At 42.3% G+C, this 19,250-nt stretch overlaps 1 protein-coding gene and 1 long non-coding RNA gene across 7 annotated transcripts in view; one reads left to right on the plus strand and one right to left on the minus strand.

Moving 5' to 3' along the window:
* LOC107537177 (uncharacterized) overlaps positions 1–1,826 on the minus strand; it is a 42,482-nt gene extending 40,656 nt beyond the window's left edge. For both annotated transcript variants that reach the window (XR_015716105.1, XR_001603211.2), the window contains exon 1: positions 1,641–1,826. This is a non-coding gene — a long non-coding RNA (uncharacterized LOC107537177). The remainder of the gene's footprint in view (positions 1–1,640) is intronic.
* On the plus strand, positions 1,677–14,567 carry RNPC3 (RNA binding region (RNP1, RRM) containing 3). 5 transcript variants are annotated; one of them, XM_087827762.1, is made up of 15 exons: positions 1,677–2,084; positions 3,384–3,431; positions 3,908–4,026; positions 4,754–4,837; positions 5,224–5,335; positions 5,812–5,880; positions 6,980–7,122; positions 7,347–7,472; positions 8,004–8,149; positions 8,930–9,091; positions 10,093–10,187; positions 10,274–10,332; positions 11,082–11,214; positions 11,911–11,982; positions 12,880–13,573. In XM_087827762.1, exons 1-14 carry the CDS (start codon positions 1,893–1,895, stop codon positions 11,965–11,967), a joined length of 1,545 nt encoding a protein of 514 aa, XP_087683888.1. In that variant the 5' UTR covers positions 1,677–1,892; the 3' UTR covers positions 11,968–11,982; positions 12,880–13,573. The 5 variants fall into 5 exon arrangements, with proteins under 5 accessions (XP_087683888.1, XP_087683886.1, XP_087683885.1 ...); XM_087827760.1 differs by lacking the exon at positions 12,880–13,573 and adding an exon at positions 14,439–14,567 and having other exon boundaries at positions 1,679–2,084; positions 8,001–8,149; XM_087827759.1 differs by having other exon boundaries at positions 1,679–2,084; positions 8,001–8,149; positions 12,877–13,573.
* The last annotated feature ends 4,683 nt before the right edge of the window (positions 14,568–19,250 follow it).

Consider the following 19,250-nt stretch of genomic DNA (forward strand, 5'->3'; position numbering starts at 1 on the left):
GCAAAAATGTTCTGATGGGAGAAAGGAAAACATTGCATCAGTTGGTGCTTAAGTAAATAGAAGTAAATGAGAAATTTCTAGAAATGGAAGAGCTGACACTGAAACATGTCCAGGTTTGTGCCTCTTGCTGGCTTTGGTCTTGATGTTTTCAGATCTCTTTTGAACAAATTATCAAGGCTAGGAATGCACAGAGGCGGCCCTCGCCAGCCTCAGGCCTGCCCCTGCTGTGGGCCTGTGGGACACTTGGGGAGCAATCTCAGGAAGGGACACACTGCTCTTTTAGCCACAGGTACACAGGTAACGAATTCACATGTGATTCAGAATCACAGCGGGCCTCATGCTGAAGTAATAGCATAGACATTCAGTAGCTGATTAAAAATTTAAAAAAATAGTAAGTAAATCAAATAAGAGATGAGCTAGTCAGAAGGGTAGAGCACATGATGGGAATGAAGAATAAAAGCAGCCCCTTCTTATTTATGATTAAACGTTCACCCTCCTATCATTCTACCAGCCTAAAAAACACCCAGTACACGACACCCCCTCCTCAGCTCCCGAGGGCCCACTGCCAGCAGCAGCCGCCTTGCCTGGGACAAGCTTGCCATCTAGTGGCCGTGACCGATAGAGCACGGGGCTGCCTTCGGCGCCGACACACCCCTGCACACACGTGCGCACACGCAGACACACGTGCACACGCACAGACACATGCACACATAGACACGCACACACATGCATACACGCACGCACACAGGCACACACACATACACACATGCACACATGCACACATGCACACACGCTTGCTCAGCGGCCGGCCAGGAGAAAAACGGGGGTGTCCCGAGACCGCGCGGCAGAGACCCCGCGGCACCGCTGCGCGCCCGTGTATTTGGGCGCCTGTCGTCAAAGGAAATCAAGAGCCGAGGGACCAAGAGGAGCTTGGGGCAGAAAGAGGGGCGCGGAAACTCGGGTTTCCTCGGACAGGGGGAGCAGCTTAGCGGCAGTTACATTTTGATTGGAATGAAAGTGAATCCTGATACATAATGGCTTGTGTTTTTTACTTGTTCTTAATGCTCAAGCGAGGCTATGTTTTCAATTGATGCTTAGAGAGGGGGAGGGGGGAGGGGCGCGCGCCGGCTGCCTCCCACCTACCCCGGCTCTGGCCTGCGTGACCACGAGCGGGAGGCCGGGCCTGTCCCCGCTCGCCCGGTGCTCGGCGCCCCCGACCCCGCCGGGCGGGCCCGAGCGCAGCGGGAGGGGCGCCGCCGGCTCCCCGGCCCCCGGGACCCCGCGGAGCGGCGCTCGGAACGCGGCGCCGTCCGGCGCAGGCCCAGCCCCGGCTCTGCCCGTCACGGGCAGCGTTTCCGAAGCCTCCGCGCAGCGACGCGCGCCCTCCCGCCGGGAAAAGGGGGCGCACCGCCCCCGGGGGCCGCGGGCGGCTGAGCCACGCGTACGGCTTATCAGGACTTTCCCGCGAGGCCGCCAGCTCTGTGACACGAACCCTGGTCGGAGCGCCGGGTCCCGGGGACAAAACGCGCGCCGGCACTGCGCAGGCGCACGCCCCGGCCGCTCCCCGCTCGCACATGCGCAGCGCAGACTCCTGCCGCCCGTCCTCAGCTCCACGCGGAAAACTTTTTTTACTCTAATACCTTCAGCAGCGGCCTGGAGTTTTAACCGCGCTACTTTCCACTCGCTGCAGAACCTCGCCCCTCAGTCCCGGGAACCCGCCTCCACGGAGGTGTCGCTCCAGCGGGGCGCAGGTCTCGCGCGAAGGCGACCACCTCTCGCGGTGTTTCCGTGTTACCAGAATCCTCAGCGCGAGGCGGAAACGTCACCCTCCTCCGCGCCGGGCTGCGCCGCGGCTCCTGCGCCCCGCGTCCCTGCGGCCCGGCTCCGAGGCGATGGCGGCCCCCGAGCCCCCGCCGCCGATGCCCAGGGGGTGCCCGAGCTCTCCGTCGCTCTCCGCGCCGCGGGGCGACCGCACCCTCCTAGTGCGGCACCTGCCCGCCGAGCTGACGGCGGAGGAGAAGGAGGACTTGCTCAAGTATTTCGGGGCGCAGTCTGTGCGCGTCCTGTCCGACAAGGGGCGCCTGGTAAGGGGCGCCCGTCGCTGCCCACCCTGGAGGAGGCGGGTCGGCGGGGGGGCGCGCCCTCTCCCACCGGGCCCGCGGCGGGCGACCCGGAGGCGGGGGCGGGACGCGGCCTCCGCACGACCCCCGGGACCTCAGCGCTCGGAGGTGGGGGCGCTTCCCCCCGACTCCCCACTCGGACATTTGGGAACAAAGGACTTGAAACGACCTTGGTTCCCTGGGGAGCGAGGGGCAGGCAGACAGACAGCGGGGGAGCACGGCCGTCCCTTGGGGCGCGCGGCCTCTGGGCCCCGCTCGTTTGCCCCGCGGCGCGCCGGGCGGGCGGCTCCGCGCTGGGCCGGGGGCGCGCGGCCGCGTTCCCGCGAGACCGGCCGCGGGTGGGGCTCTCCCCGGTGACGGGCAGGCGGCGGGGCTGAGCGCGGCCGCGCGGGGACCCGCTCGGCCCGGCGCCGGACGGCTCCGCGCTCCTGCGCAGAATGACGAAGGGGGTGCGGAGGTCGCGGCGGCCTCGCGGGGGGCCCGCTGTACCCCGCACCCGCGGGTACTCCGCGGCTCAGCGCACGCTCCGGCCGTTCCGCGTCAGGCTGGACAGCCGTGCCCGTGCGGAGCTTGCTCAGGCGGCCGCCAGTGCTGTGGGCCACGCTGACCGCTGTCACAGCGTCGTCTTCTGACCGACGTTCCTTCTCTGACCGTTTCAAAAATATTTACAATTTGTACTTTTAAAAGAGACTTCTGAAGTTGAACCCTTATTACAAAGATAAAGCCCAGGGGAATTATTTTTGGTTGAACATTTTAAACTCTGCATTTGGCCATATGAAGTTTAAGATCTTTAGACGTGTTATAAAATGGCAGGTATTTTATACTTTAGGATGGTTGAAGGATGGTCCTTTGGGTATTGCAGCCGTTTTTCATTTTATGGTCTGTTAAACTATTTGACAGTGTGTCAGACGTGCTGTGCGTGCGCGTGTGCATGCGTCTGTGTGCGTGCGCGCATGTGTGCGCTCATGTGTGCATGTGTGCGCGCGCTCATGTGTACATACGTACGAGCGTGCATGCGCTCGTGTGTGTGCGTGCGGGCGCCCGGGCGCATGTGCGCGCGGGCACATAGTTTTTGTCTCCAGTCTGATCCGAAATGACTGGAAACCACCACGATGAAATCAGTAGTAATAAAGTGATCCCAGTGGTCCATCCTTCACCAAGATTTTATCAGTGTATCAAGTCACTATTACGGGTAAAGTACCAGACCGGTCGCCTTGCGAAAAACTGAAATTCGAAATAATTTGTACCTTAATTATTTTTCAGAAACATACAGCTTTTGCTACTTTCCCTAATGAAAAAGCAGCTATAAAGGTACGCCTTTTTTATTTACTATTGAAGTTAACAATTTTCTTTTATCCAGTCTTGGTTCAAAAATAACACATAATGTTAAACTATAGTTTTAAAAAGCAGAAGGGTTTGTATTTGAAGATTGGTCCCCACAGGCTACATTTGCTTTGTCAGTTGCCAACTCACCAAAGTTTAGGTATTTGGACATAAGAATAGTAGATTAACTGTGTGCCAGATGCTGCTTTAGATCTCCGGGTACCTGAGTGAACAATACAAAGATTTATGCCCTCACTGGGGCTCCAGTTTTCTAAAAGGGAGACTGATAGGAAGCGGTCCTTAATAAGTAATAAAAGCTTGGCAGCCAGAGATTAGAAATGGGTAAGAAACAGCCAAGGAAGTGATAATAGCATTAACAAACAATGTGTGTAAATGTATATGTTCTCTAACAAGTAATTTTTGGTGCAGTTGTCAAATTCTTTACTCTTTTCTTCCAACTGAAGGCATTGACAAGACTGCACCAGCTGAAACTTCTAGGTCATACTTTAGTAGTTGAATTTGCAAAAGATCAAGATCAAGTTCATTCCCCGTGTCCCTCCTTAGGCACTGACAAAAAGAAAAGGTATGTAGATGGTTAGGTCTTCCTAACACTTGACAGTGCTTTTTAATCAGCTGTATTGCTATTGGATTGTTTTGAGACTAGCAAGTAAATAATTTGAAACAGTAAATGATACAGCTCTCTAATTGAATCTAGTGCATTAAAAATGTATTTATTTTTGTTCCTAATTGTGCATTAGGAATTGATTTAATATTAGGAATTTGGGGTTAAAGGCATTCAACTTTAAGTGAAGGGAAGGTAGCTAGCATAAAGTCTTTGCTGAATTACAGATAGCAGGTGTCATGGATAGGTATGCCTTCCAAATCAAAGACTGGTATATTTGGTTCTTAGCGGTAACTCTTTGTAGTTCTATAACCTTTACAAATTTGCTTTACACCAGTCGTTCTCAAAGCCTAGTCCCTGGACTGGCTGCATCCTCTGGGATCTTGATTGGAATACATATTTTTGGGCCTTAACCCTGTCCTACTGAGTAAGAAATTAGGGAGGAGGGACAATGCACACTGAAGAAATTGGAGCCTCACTATTGTACACCAGAGAGATTTATCCCACCGTCTTCCTAGGGGTGCAGTGAAGAGAAGTGGAAGGTGACATGCCATGTCCGATATCTGGAGATTTTATTTATTGTGGAACTGTTTTCATAAGGCTATGTGTGAAAGGATAGTGTTTTTCCTGTGTGCAGTGCTTCACTCTGTTTCTAAAGATGAGATCAACTTGCTTCTGTGTGTCCTAGGTCTGATGAGCCTGTGGAAGACGAGAGAGAGAAGAAAGAGCTTGGTTGTGTAACTATAGAAAACGGAATTGCACCAAACCATGGGTTAGCGCTGTTTGTATTTTGTTGTTTAGTTTTGTTGCTCTGTGTGTGTGTATTGTAAGTAAGAGCATTTACTTAAAAGGGATTTCTTTCATCTATATTTTTAATCTGTTGATTAAGCATTTTGAGCTGTGGGGGTCTGTCACTGAACTTGGTTCCATTAGAATGTTCAGAGCTATAAGATAAGGTCTGCTAAGGAAAATCTATTTCCCTTTAATGCAGTCAGAAGGCAAGTTCCTTCCTAAATGTACTTAATTTGGATCTATTAGGCACAGAGTAAATCTGGAGTACTGAATTATTGGAACAATTTTGTATGTTATCAGATTTCCTAAAAGTTATTGGTACAAAACTCAGTCAAACATGATAAAGTGTTTTAAATATTTTTTTAGGCTGACATTTCCTCTGAATTCATGCCTCAAGTACATGTACCCCCCGCCGTCGAGCACAATCCTCGCAAACATAGTAAACGCTTTGGCAAGTGTGCCCAAGTTCTACGTCCAGGTGAGTAGAATACTTCCCTGGCCCAAAGAGGGTGAGAGCTCTCAGGTTCCCTTTCATAAGATACACTAATCCATTCATGGGGGCTCTACCATATGATCTAATTACTTCCTAAAGTCTCCTCCCCCCCAACCCACCTCCTAATACCATCACATTGGGGGCAAGGATTCAACATATGAATCATTTCCTTATTTTACTTCTCTGTATTTCCTAATTTCACAATAATCAAGGGAAAAATAACATTTCAAAGATTTTGCATTTTAATAATGAGAATAATTGTAGAGTTCACACACATTTTAGGAAGGCTAATCTGAGATACTCGGGGCCTTGCATAGCCCTGTCCTGGGGTCATAAAGGTGAGTGGTCTTCTGGCCCCTGCACTGCATTCATCGGTACTGTCACCGCAGAGTTTTAAGCACATGAAACATGAGTCGAATCGCTGTTTTACTAAGTGATTCTAAATGCTTTGTCAATTTAAGGTGCTTCATCTTATGAATAAAATGAACTTGCCCACACCTTTTGGACCAGTCACTGCACGGCCTCCCATGGTAAGGAAGCTCTTAGAATTTTCAAGATTCAGAATTTCTCCTCCAGAGGTGGGTTTTACAAATGTTGTGCCAGTGACCTCGAATGTGCACTGACAGTAAGGAGCAAATACAAAGTTAATGTGACAATGGTAACAGTCAGGTGGAGAACTGAAGGTGGGAGAGGACAGAGCCAGACCATGGAGGAGGCCCTCACCTGTGCTGAGTGGTTACTGCTTCCATCCAGAGCAGTGAGCCCTCCTAGGAGCTAGTTACCTGGAGTAAGCTGGATTATCTCAAATTCCCCTTTTCTGGTTTTGTGGCATATGGAGCGTCACTTGAGAAAGGTTGCTAATATTCTAATTAGAATTTACTATGCAAATTTATCACTAATTTAGATAATAAGCTTGGTTTGCTCTGGAACAATTCTAGTTGTTATTTTGCCACAGTCCTTTTCTTAGATGACAGCAATGAGATTATTTCCAGTGCTGAAGGTTACATAGAAAATTTACTTTTCTGTTGTGTGTTGTGGATGGGCTGCTTTTCTAGTGTGTATACTCTTAGCTTCATAATTTTCCTCTGCCACCCACCACCTCAGTGCGTAGCACAGTGTAGGGATATTAGTTAAGATTATACCAACTGTAGTTAACCAAAAAAATGCAAGCCTTACTCATTTAGTCACTTCACACAATATAAACCACTTCTTGCTCAAGCCACATTCATTCCAAAACAGGGCAGAGTGATGTTCTGCTCTGAGTCCTTCAGCAGACCTCAGCTTTCTCCACCACTGGCGTCCCCAGGCTGATGCGGGCATTGCCACTCAGCCTGCAGAGCAGGGAGGAAGAGCATTATGTGTGAAAGGTTTTCATGTCAACACTCCTCTGGCTAGAGCTCAGTTCCATGGTGAAATCTGCTTGCCAGGGACATTTGGAAATTTACACAGCCAGGTGCCCAGGGAGAAGAAACGGAGTTTTGCTCAGCAAGCCGCCTGCACAGCAGGTGCCCCTCGGTGTGGTGTGTGCAGAGCCTGTAAGAATATCCCAAGCTAGGGACAGGAGAGGCGTGCATCGAGCGGAAGTGCTCTTTCTGTCCTGGAAACAGCATGGGCTATTCTGTTGTTTAGTATGAAGACTACATGCCATTACATGCACCTCTGCCCCCCTCATCTCCTCGGCCGCCCGCGGAACCCCCTTTGCCAGAGGACGACGAGGACTTCTCGAGCACAGAGTCAGAATACGAAAGCAGCGACGACGAGGGCAGACAGAGGTCCGTACCCCAGGTGACACCTGCTGGGATTCCAAGAGATTTCCTCTTGTTATTATTATAATTTTTTAATCCTCACCCAGGGATATGTCTATTGATTTTTAGAGAGAGGAAGGGGGAGAGAGAAACATCGGTCAGTTGCCTCCTGTTGGCGCCCTGACCAGGGGTGGAGCCGGCAGCCTTCAGGTGTACAGGAATATTTTTTCCTTTCCCCTCCCCCAAGGTAGAATGGCCAAACTAATGGAATTAGCAAATCTTCAGCCCAAAAGACCAAAGGCAACTAAGCAGCGCCATGTGAGGAAAAAGCGGAAAATAAAGGACATGCTGGCCACGCCTGCGTCTGTTTCCCACAGGTAGGTCTGTCCTGGATTGTGAAGTATGGGCTCTGAACTCCCAGTACTTAAAATCAGTAGGGCAGAGATGTCAGTTACCTGCCTGTTTGCCTTGGAGCTCCATGTTTTTTAGTGTCTTAATCAGATAAAATTACTCTTAATTGCAATTTTAATCTAATTGAACTTTTCTACAATGTACATTTCCCTTGAACTTGTAACTTCATAAATTGAGAAAGGGGTTTGTTAAAATTATCTTTTCTCCATTTTTAAAGGGATGAGTCCTTAATCCTTGTATGTTTCCTCCCCATGTATGTCCTGACCCACAGTCCCATGCACTCAATCCCTACAGCAGCTCTGAACAATTAAAAATAATTAATATGAACCACATTATTATCAAAGTATTAAGTGGAAGTTTTGCTTTGTGAAATTCCTATAGTGTCCAGTGCCCTGTCAGTGTTAGCTTTATAGATGAACAGTAAACACAAAGTAGTGTCTTACATGGGATACTGTTTGCAGTTAAAAAGTAACACTGTGATTATTTACAAACAGCAGTTTACACCAGGTGCTGTCACCCTCAGATGTGTTTGATCAACCACTGCCTGTAGGCAATAAAAAAATTGAATTCCATATATCTACTGACATGCCAGCTGCACTTAAGAAAGACTCGGAAAAGGAAGGTTTTGAAGAACAGAATCCTGGTGAGTATGATCTGGCTCTTCAATACTCACGTAAACACTTCTCAGTCAGCGTTTGTGTTAGAATTAAATTCTGTATGTAGTATCTCTTAGTATTTGTGAACTATATTTAAAATATGCAGTTGGGTCTTCCTCAGTATCATGAATCCTCTTCATTACGAACTTCTTTATGTAATTAAAACTGGTGCTTCACGATGAGGATGTCACTGGTGCCTTTTGCTGGTAGTGACCCCCAGGGTGAAATTTAGTTGGGTTTGTACTGCTGTTTCCATTGCTTGTTAAATGTGATGTTCAGGGGTTTTGTTAGTATAATCATATTGGTTAGAAAACAGCAATGTAACTATCTTGCGAGATGTAGATTTTATATAAATTTTTTTTAATCTAAAGAACATGGAACACTGTTTAGCAAGATACTGTTTTAAGTTTAAAGATAATTTATTGAAATTATAGATCTTTCTCTGCTGGTTTTAGGCATTAATTTGATACTATAATGGCATTCCTTTGTTCTTTAAATCTTTTATTTTAATTTTGGAAGTAATGCAAGCTTACAGGAAGTGTAATCAAAACGGGTATGTAGAGTAACATTTTTAAAAGTTGGTGCTTCAAACCCCACTGTCCTCTATTCCACTACTTAATAATTCCACTGTTAATAACTTGGTTCAAAGTGCCGAGAAAAGCACCAGAGGGCTCAGTGCCAAAGTTATATTAAATATTAAAAGTGGAAAACTAAGACTGTCTTGAAGGGACGGATTCTTAATGGCTGCTGTTGACGTTACCTCTTAGATTTACCTGCCACCGGAGCCGATGCATCCAGCGTAGGGTTTGGAAAAATCTTCCCCAGACCTAACTTGGACATCGCGGAGGAGAGGAAGGAAGACTCTGATGAGATGCCCTCGGAGTGTATTTCTCGGAGGGAGCTGGAAAAGGGCAGGATTTCTAGAGAAGGTAATTCTGTGAAATCACCAGCACTTACTTTGTCTTAAGTCTCTTCAGCCCTTCAAAACTCAACAAGTCTTGTCCTGTTGTTTACCCTGAGAAACAAACTTCAGAACACCCCTCGTTAGCGTTCTTCACCTCCAGGGTTGGGGGGTAGTGCACAGACTCCACAGGGAGGAAGGTCCCTCTCAGTGCATTTCCAGTTCCTGTTTGTTTGGAAAAGATTTCGGTTTTCATTCCTAAAACCTTCTGTGACATCACAGACACGTTACTGGCCCGTATTCTGGAGACTGTTCCTGCTGATAGACCCAGACGTTGTTTATAAATAATAACCTTTATTTGGTGATTGGAAGTCCGTATTTAAGGATTTTATATCCTTACATGATGGTTTTTGATCTCCAAAGGATTTTTCCTGTTTTTTTTTGTACATTTTAGGAACATGTTTAGGGGTTTTAGATTGATGTGTAACATCTTATAATTTTTCCCATGATAATGGGAACTAGGCTTCTAACAGGCATCTTTGCATAGAACATCTGGTTATTGGGGACAGACCATTGACACTATGTAGGAGTAGTAGTGCGGGTTGAGGAGCTGCTGTTTGTCTGAAACACTCGATTATTGTGTGTGAGAACTTTCTTACATTTGCATGTGCTGGTGCCTGGTGGTTTGGGAACTTGACTTAAAGCAAAACAGTTACACCAACATTGATAACATTAATTCAGTTCAGTCTTTCTAGTAAAGTAACTCATCTTAAAGGAGCTATAATAGTAGATATTTTATTGGATAAATTTTAGTTATTTTGGATGCCTAAAAATATTAAACTATTTCATATTTTTAATTCATATTTTTAATGGGTATTTTTATCCCACTAGTAATATTGCTATTAATTTTTATGGTTTTAACATTTTCATAATGCTTTTTTTGTTGATTTAACAGTTATTTTGAATGTTGGTTTTTTTGATAGATAAAAAAAATCTTAATTTTATCTCCTTGTTTTGTTTTTAAATAAGAAATGGAAACGCTTTCGGTTTTCAGAAGTTATGAACCTGGTGAACCAAACTGTAGAATTTATGTAAAGAATTTAGCTAAACATGTTCAAGAAAAGGTGGGTTGAAATTTATAAATAATTTTTTTTATTATTTATTTATTTTTGCTGACTTCCTTACTTGTTTTTTGTTGTTGAAATTCTAGGACCTTAAGTTTATTTTTGGAAGATATGTTGACTTTTCATCAGACACACAGCGGATAATGTAAGCAGCTGTCACATTCTCGGATTTTTCTTTTAGTCTGTTACGAAGTAACCCTGTTTTTTCCAGCATTTTTCCTTTAGTGGTAAACAGGAATCAGCACATTTCTTTGTAAATGGGCAGGGAGTAAACATTTAATGTTAATTGTATTGCAGGCCACATGGTACCTGTTGCAGCCACTCAGTTCTGTCTGTGTAGTGTGAGAGCAGCATACATAATACATAACTGACTGCTCGCTGCTGGGTTCTAGTAACTGTTTATAGGACAGGCAGGCTCCATCATCAACTCTGGCTTCAAAGGCCAGGTTCTCCAGCGCTAACCTGCATAGGAGTGGCCTGGAGAACTTGGTAAACAGTTTTCTGGGTCCATCCCCCAGAGAGTCTGGTTTTCTAGGTTGAGTAGATAGTACTGAATTGGCTGCATGACATTTTGTAAAAATAGTAATATAAAGTAAAAACTTAAATTTACTTTTATAGTTGCTAGTAATATAATTTTTAAATCACATAAATACATTTAAAGTAGCTAAACAATAGGTATAAGCACATCCCCAAGCTCATAGCACCTACTTACAGGATCAGTTTTAGAACTGAACACAAAATACAGGTTTAGGAAGCCAGAGTAGTTCATGTGCTGATTGTATAGTTGTGTTTACTCTGAATGGCAACACTTTAAGTCGTTTGACACGTCTCTGTTCATTTCATCATCATGGTTTGACATTCTCTGAATCGAAACCACACCTTTGTGACTTCCAGGTTTGATATCCGCCTGATGAAGGAGGGCCGCATGAAAGGACAAGCCTTTGTCGGACTCCCCAACGAAAAGGCAGCCGCAAAAGCCTTAAAGGAGGCTAATGGATATGTCCTGTTTGGAAAACCCATGGTGGTTGTATCCTTTAAATCAGCCTGTTCCAAAGACTAGTTTTTAGGAGAAGGGTGTAATTGAGACTAATTTTATCTTCCTTTAGAAGACTCGACACCTGGCACTCTACCTTGAGATGCTCAGTTACAGACCCGCCTACCTGAGTCAAGTGAGTGATGTTTAGGTGTCTATTGGAGAATAAAGGAACCTCAGCAGTGTGAGGTTATTAAAATTTAGCCAAGTCTAAATGTTTCACTTGTACAGCTCAAAAGTATGTATGTATTCACTCTAAGCCTAAGACGACAGTATCCGGAAATACATTTGGAGTCATTAAGGAAAGATGGTTCATTTTAGTTTTATTTTATATTTTATCACATTGTAATTTATATTTGTACTTCAGAATTTTACTAACCAAAATATATCGTTGATTAGCCATACTGCTTTTAATGGTTAATGCAGTTTGCAAGCTAGAAACCAGGGGGATGGATGAAGGTCTGGGTGTAAAAGATACTGACTGGAGAGAAAAGTCAATTTTTAATTTCTTCCCAAAATCATGGACAGCAGGTAGATAAAATAATTCACAAATGTCTTGAGAGTATAAAAATAAATATAAAACATAAGTTCAAAAACTGTATTTCTACCCTAAATTAGAAAGTTCTTGATAATTATTTAGAAAAGATGACTTTCATGTTTGTGAAGGAAACCTTAATTTTTAAATATCAGCAGTTTGCTCGATCTGCTAGACCAAAACAAGATTCTAAAGAAGGAAAGAGGAAGTGATAAAAATTGGTGAAGGTAAGTGTGGGTGTGAATTAATAAAAGAGTTTTTTGAGGTTTTGCCACCTAAGCTCTTATCGAGGACGTTTCCCCAGCCCCATCTCACCTGTGCACAACTCCAAGGAAAGTCAAGTCAAGTATCTCCTAAGGCTTTTAAAGGACCAGTCAGGTTCATGCATCCATCTGTCCATATCCATCTCTGTCTCTGTCTAACTGCAGTTAATCCCCATTAAACTTCAAAATTACAACTACAGAATAAAGCCTATTTATATGTAAAGGTTACCTTTGGAGAATGAATTTTATAAGGGGAGTGCGTCTGATTGCAAGAGTTTCTGATTCAGTAGGTCTGGGGTGGGGACCTCGGGAACCAACCCCCGAGTTTTCCTGTGACAGCGTGTCGGCCAGGCCAGGCCAGATGGCTCAGCTCACCTTGTGGGGCCTGAGAATGTACATTAAATTACTAATCGAATGCTTCAGAGAAATACACATGTGTGTTATGTGGAATGAAATATTTTGTCTTTCAAATATGTAACTTTAATGCATACTTAAGTAATTTTATTATTAAAAATGGTAGAATTACATTTCCAACTTGAAGTTGTGTGTGACATTGACTGATTTAAGGAAGATGAATGGAAATATATTTATTTAAAACTTTTCCGCCTTTGTATACTGGAAGAACATGAAGTGAAGGGGTCAGAATTACCGGTTAAGCTGAAAACATATAATTTAGAGAAGATTTTGCTTCATGTTTATCCCTCTTGGGAGATACTGTGAGTATTTGAATTTATCTTAAAGTGTCTGTATTGGTGTAGTCAGAAATCCCGCAGACACCTTAGTGAGACAGTTAAAGAAACAATTTTCAGTGTGCGCTTTAAAACAAATCACTTACTTATAAATTTCATGTGAAATAAGAAGAAGTTGAACGGGTCCTGCTGTTCTTTAGAAGCGTTCCTGCTAAATTCCAGTGTAAACTCATTCAAAGTGTATCCTTTCTTGTATCCTTTTTGGGGCAGTACTTTTTTTTGTTTTTCTTAGAAATGGTTTGTCCCTTCCACCCATTGATCCAGATTAAACAGTAATTTTTTGCAATTTAAAAGAATTACTTCTAAATACCAGTATTGATTGAGCAGATCTTTTATGGGTATTTTACATCTGTTGCCAAGTTTTCTATCCTGTCCTTTTGGTTACATAATTTTTTCAGGGAAAGTTAGTGAATCAGGTCAGTTTATTTACTTGTGGAATGTATGCATTTACTTTAATATGGAATTTGGTCTTGTTCATTTATGTACTTTCTAGACGTAATTCAGTAACATGTATGTTCTGTTTTATGATATACATGGGTTAGGTATTCTGTATAAAGTGCTGTAAGATTTGGTTGGGGAAATAATTTTTTTTTCTTTTAAAAATACAAATATTGAAAAGTAGCATAACTGCATTCCTGTATAAATTCCAAATCAGAGTAGCAGGCCCCCCCATCTGTACCTGCAGTGCTGTCATTGAAATCCCCGAGAGAGAGCAGGCAGAAGTACCTTTCTCCTTTCTTTTTCTAAACCGAACACAAGCCAGAAGAAGAGAGGAGCAGGGGTGGAAGACAGCCTGTCGGCTCAGGGTAACACATTAGGTGGAGAGCGGTCCCGGTGGGTATGTCAGAACAGTGCTTTCCAGCCTGGCCATGGCCAGAGTCGCCCAGAACTGGTTCTCAGTCTTGGCTGCACATCGAAGTAACCTGGGAATCTTTTTAAAATACTGATTAAACAACAAAACACAAAGATACACTAAAAAATACACTGATGTCTGGGTTTCTTCCCCAGAATTTCAATTTATTGATCTGGTGTGTGACAGACACTGGGGTTTTTCAGACCTCCCAAAGTTTTGACTAATATGGCACCAAGGTTGAGAACCACCCAGGAAGGATTTTTAGACATAAAGATTCCCGAACTGTGTCCTAGAACTAATAAATCAGAATCCCTGGGAATGGCACGAAGAAGCTAATTTGAAAAGGTTCCCTTAGTGCAGTTACAAGAACTGACCAGTTTTTATAAGGACTGACCAGTTTGGATCCTACGTTGTGAGATTAGATGGTTAGGTGCCTGATACCAACCCAGCCACCCAGCCTTTTCTAGGTAGGAAATAAAGGTTGGCTGGTGTCTACATTTCCTCTTGTAAATCCTGCTTTTGTTAGTACTGTGAAAACAACTCAAAATCTGTTAATAATCACTGTTACTGTAAGAGTACAAAAAATTATAGCTACTGAAATTGCTGTTAGGTTTTTTTTCAATAGAGACAGTTAAATGTTATATATATTTTAATGTTATAAATGTTTCTGTATAAGCTGTTTTTTAGACAAATAAAATTTTGTACTGACATGATTCACTAATTTTCTAAATATAAATATTTTAGCTTTTAGTTATTTTTAAACTAATGAACTGTTTTATACTCATGATTGTTTTTAATGAATTTTTATGGTATTTTAGGTTCCTTTTGAGTTCCATGTCTTTCCCGTGTTTTCCACCATTGAGAAGAAATTGAACACCTGGGCTATGGAAATGCATAACAGCTTTTAGAGTGTATTTAAAAATTAAGTGTGTATATATATATATATATATATATATATGCACTTAAATTAGTTTACTGGAGATATATTATGTGTATTTTAATCAGCTTTATATATAATAAATTATTTTTTTCCCAAGAAAATAATATTCTTAATTTTTAATGTGTTTTATACAGCTAGGAAAGTATAATTTCATAATTACATAACTTTTTATTGAGATAATTTTGCAATACTAAATTTAATTTTATTTTAACATTACAAATAATGCCCTTTTAAAATTCTTACCTGGATACCAGTGCACTTACTTGCAAAATTTTCTTTAATAGCGATCTTATTTCTTATTCTTTTAGGAGTTTTGTTTGGCTGTGATTTTCATTGTTTTTTGGGTTTTTTTTGGTTTATTTTGTTCTGTGTTTTGTGTGTGTGTGTTTCCCAGTTTAGGGAATTTGTATTCTTGCCCTAATTTAGTCTTTGATTTTTGTGCCCACAGGCTAACAGGATATCACTCAAAAGGTGCACATGTTCCCCATATAAAATCACTCTGTCCCCTCGGTGAATTAGTTTCAGTGTATGTAAGTAGGAAAACGTTCATAGACAGGCATAGCTCACAGATATTACACTTTGGTTCCAGAACATCACAATAAAGCAAGTCACACAAATTTTTTTGATTTCCCAGTGCATATAAAAGTTATGTTTAAACTATACTGTAGTCTGTTAAGTATGCGATAGCATTATGTCTAAAAAACCATAATGTACATGCCTTAATTTACAAATAGTTTATTGCTAAAAAATGCTAGCACCATCTGAGCTTGCAGTGAGTCATAATCTTTTGCTGGTGTAGGGTGGTGCGTGGATGTCAATGGCTGCTGACGGATCAGGGTGGTGGCTGCTGCAGGTTGCTGACAGTTTCTTCAAGAAACAGTGGTGATGTTTGCCGCATCCACTGACTTCCCTACACGATCAGTTTTCTTTGTAGCATGTGATGCCGTCTGATAGCATTTTGGCCTACAGTAGAACCTTTTTAAAAACTCAAGTCAGTCCTCTCAAATGCTGACACAGCTTTGTCAACTAAGTTTGTCACATCCTAAGCCTCCTGTTGTCTTTTCAAGTCTTCACCGCGAGTAGCTTCCATCTCAAGAAACCGCTGTCTTTGCTTATCCACAAGCAGCAGCTCCTCATCTGTTATAAGTTTTATCATGAAACTATAGTAGTTCGGTCACATCTTCAGGTTCTACTTTAATTCTAGTTCTGCTATTCCCACCACCTCTGCAGTTACTTCCTCCACTAATGTCTTAAACCCGTCAAAGTCCTCAATAGGGGTTGGAATCAACTTCTTTGAAACTCCTGTTAATATCTATCTTTACCTCTTTTCATGAGTTTCTAATGTTCTTAATGGCATCTGGGGTGGGGAACGCTTTCCAGGTTTTCAATTTACTTGTCGCAGATCCATCAGAGGAATCACTATCTATGGCAGCTACAGCTTTATGAAAGACAACTTGAAAGTCAAATTACTCCTTGACCCATGGGCTGCAGAATGGATGTTGTGTTAGCAGGAATGAACACAACACTAATCTCATTATTCATGTCCATCAGAGCTCTTGGGTGGCCAGGTGCATTATCAATGAGCAGTAATATTTTGAATGGAATCTTTTATACTGAGCAATAGGTCTCAACAGTGAACTTAAAATATTTAATAAACCATGTTGTAAACAGGTGGGCTGGTCCATTCATAGAGCATGGGCAGAACAGATGTAGCATAGTCCTTAAATGCCCTAGGATTTTTGGAATAGTAAATGAGCACTGGCCTCAACTTAAAGCCACAGCTACATTAGCCCCTAACAAGAGAGTCGGCCTGTCCTTTGAAGCTCTGAAGCCAGACATTGACTTCTCTCTAGCTATGAAAGTCCTAGATGGCATCTGTTTTAATAGAAGACTCATCTACATTGATAACCTGTTGTCCAGTGTCACCACCTTCATTAATCATCTTCGCAAGATCTGGATAATGTGCTGCAGCTTCTCCATCAGCACTTGCTGCTTCACCTGCACCGTTGTGTTACAGAGACGGCTTCTTAAATCTCATAACCCAACCTCTGCTGGCTTCAAACCTTTCTTCAGCTTCCTCACTTTTCTCAACCTTCTGGAATTGAAGAGTTGGGACTTTGCTTTGGAGTAGGCTTCAGCTTAATTTGGTTGTGGCTGGTTTGATCTTCTATTTGGACCACTAAAGTTTTCCTACATACCAGCAAGAAGGTGGTTTCACCTTCTTATCATGCGTGTTTGCTAGAGTAGTACTTTTGATTTCCTTCAAGAACTTTTCCTCTGCATTCACAACTTGGCTGTTTGGTGAAGGAGCCCTAGCTTGTCGCCTATCTTGGCTTTTGACATGCCTTCCTCACTAAGCTTAATCATTTCTAGCTTTTGATTTAAAAGTGAGATGGGTGACTTCCTTGCATGTGAGCACTTAGAGACCATTGTACGGTTATTGATTGGCCTCATTTCCATACTGCTCTGTTTCAGGGAGAGGAGAGAGACAGGGAATGGCTGGTCGGTGGAGCAGTCAGAACAAACACAACACATAATATATAAACTTACTGCCATATGGTTGTTTTCCAGTTAGGCCTTCTACAAGGGCTCGGATGAGTGTGAAGCAGTGAGACACCTTGAGTGGTCACTTAAAGGAGTCTGCCTCTTAGTCACATGAACAGAGTCAGCGTAATCCTGATAATCAGTCACCAGACAAAAGGCATAGCATTCAGGTTGCTGTTTTAGATGAATCAGAAAGTATTTACTGTGCAAATAAGACTCCTTCCAAAGCAATATCAAGAGGTATGAAGGCTTTCAGAGGAGGTCAGGGAAAAGAATACCTAGTATGCACCTGAAATTCAACAGGCACTGAGTGCTTAGATGTAGTAGTCATGTGACATTTACACCCTATGAGAAAATACTTCCTTCTGTGAGTGATGGAGTTTTTAATACCCATGTAAGTTAAAAAGACACTTTGTTACATTTAATTTCTGTAATGAACACATAAAACAAAAATAGTGACCTCAGTAGGATCATTCAGTAGAAGTGAGAGCTGGCCAAAGTGTTATAGGTACATAAGAGACAGAACGGATGATTCTTAGGAGGGACACAGTTCCTACCCTAAGAACTTAAGCTCCTGACATTTGCAGAAGCAAGGCGTAGTGCAGGTGTAGCAGTCACATAAAGGGCCGTAGGGAATCTAAAATAAGCAACCGGGAGTCACTGATACTGAAAAAGTGCCCTTTACCCAAGCAACAAGCTGAGCTTTAATACCCCGGGGGGAGTTAGGAGATCAAACAAGACTTCAGAACATCTATGATTAATATGCAAACATTGAAAGGGGGTTACATCTATTAAAAATGTGTACCAATTAGAAGTGAGAAGAAGGGTGTTTGGCAACACAAGAAGGGATGTTAATTTTTTTTAATTTTTAAAATTACACCATAGCACCGGTATACCACTTGGGTTTTCAAAGATCTATAGCAGGTATGAAAGTCTAGCTATGAAAGTCCTAGATGGCATCTGTTTCCAAAGGTCCTATACCAGGGTCTTAGAAAATCCAAGAATTGAAGAAGAAAATTTGAGCAACAGATTGATTTATACTTGAAACTTTTCAGAGCTTAGAGGTAGATACAGAAAAGACCCTCCTATGCTATTTGTGAAGACATCAGCTGTCTCGCTGTGGAAGAAAAAGATGAAGGGGACTGAGGTTGACGGAGTGGGCAGTGCTGTATGTATTGTATTTTTCTTTAAAAAAGATGTTTGAAGAATAGGCAAAATGTTAACATCTCTTAAATCTGGGTCTTAGGACATGGAGTCTTAATTTACGTTTTTCTGTATGACAAATATGTCACAACTAAAATGAAAATAAAATAGTGGAATAACTCTTAAACCAGTTTCTCAGCTATTCTTTTAATTATTGTCCCTCCCAAAGGTGCAACGTTAGACTTTTCAAGTCAACCTATTCAAAAATTTAAAATCACAATATACTGTCTGTCTATAAACTCTGTGTATCTGTCCTATGGATAAAAGAATAAGGCTTTTCTTCCTTCCCTAACCCAAGAACTAAACAATGGCGAATTGTTTGGAAGACACATGATTCTGTAAAATTAAACATTAACAGATCATACAAAGCATGTTCTTTGACCTTCCCCAAATTAAACTAGATATCAGTAACAGAAAACTTTCAAACTCCTGGGTATTAAATGGCACATTTTAAGGTAACATATAGATCAAAACAGGATTCTTAAGGGAAATTGGAAAAAAAATGAGTTTTAATTAAAATGAAAATACAACATAAAAATTTGTGATAAACAGCTAAATGAGTATTTAAAGGGAATTTGCTTACATTAGAAAAGAATAAAAATCACAGATTATTTACTTTCTACCTTAAGGAACTAGAAGGAGAGGAGCACATTAAACCCAGAGCAAGCAGGGAAAGGAAATAAGCACAAACCAATCACTTGTAAACAGAAAATATCATTGTAAATAAAACTAGTTCCTAAAGGATCAATAAAATTAAAGTTCTAGCCAGATTGCAAAGAAAAATGAGACCTCCAAAATGGTAAGACTATAATGCTAGAATTTGAACAAATTCGTTTTCATAAATTTGACAACTTCGATGACATGGACTAATTTCTTGAAAGTGAAAAGCTACCAAAGCTTACTTGAAAAGTAGGTGACTTGAACAATCCTGTATCTATTTAAT

This window comes from Miniopterus natalensis, chromosome 19 (assembly GCF_054644295.1).
Source record: "Miniopterus natalensis isolate mMinNat1 chromosome 19, mMinNat1.hap1, whole genome shotgun sequence".
Lineage (NCBI taxonomy): Eukaryota > Metazoa > Chordata > Mammalia > Chiroptera > Miniopteridae > Miniopterus > Miniopterus natalensis.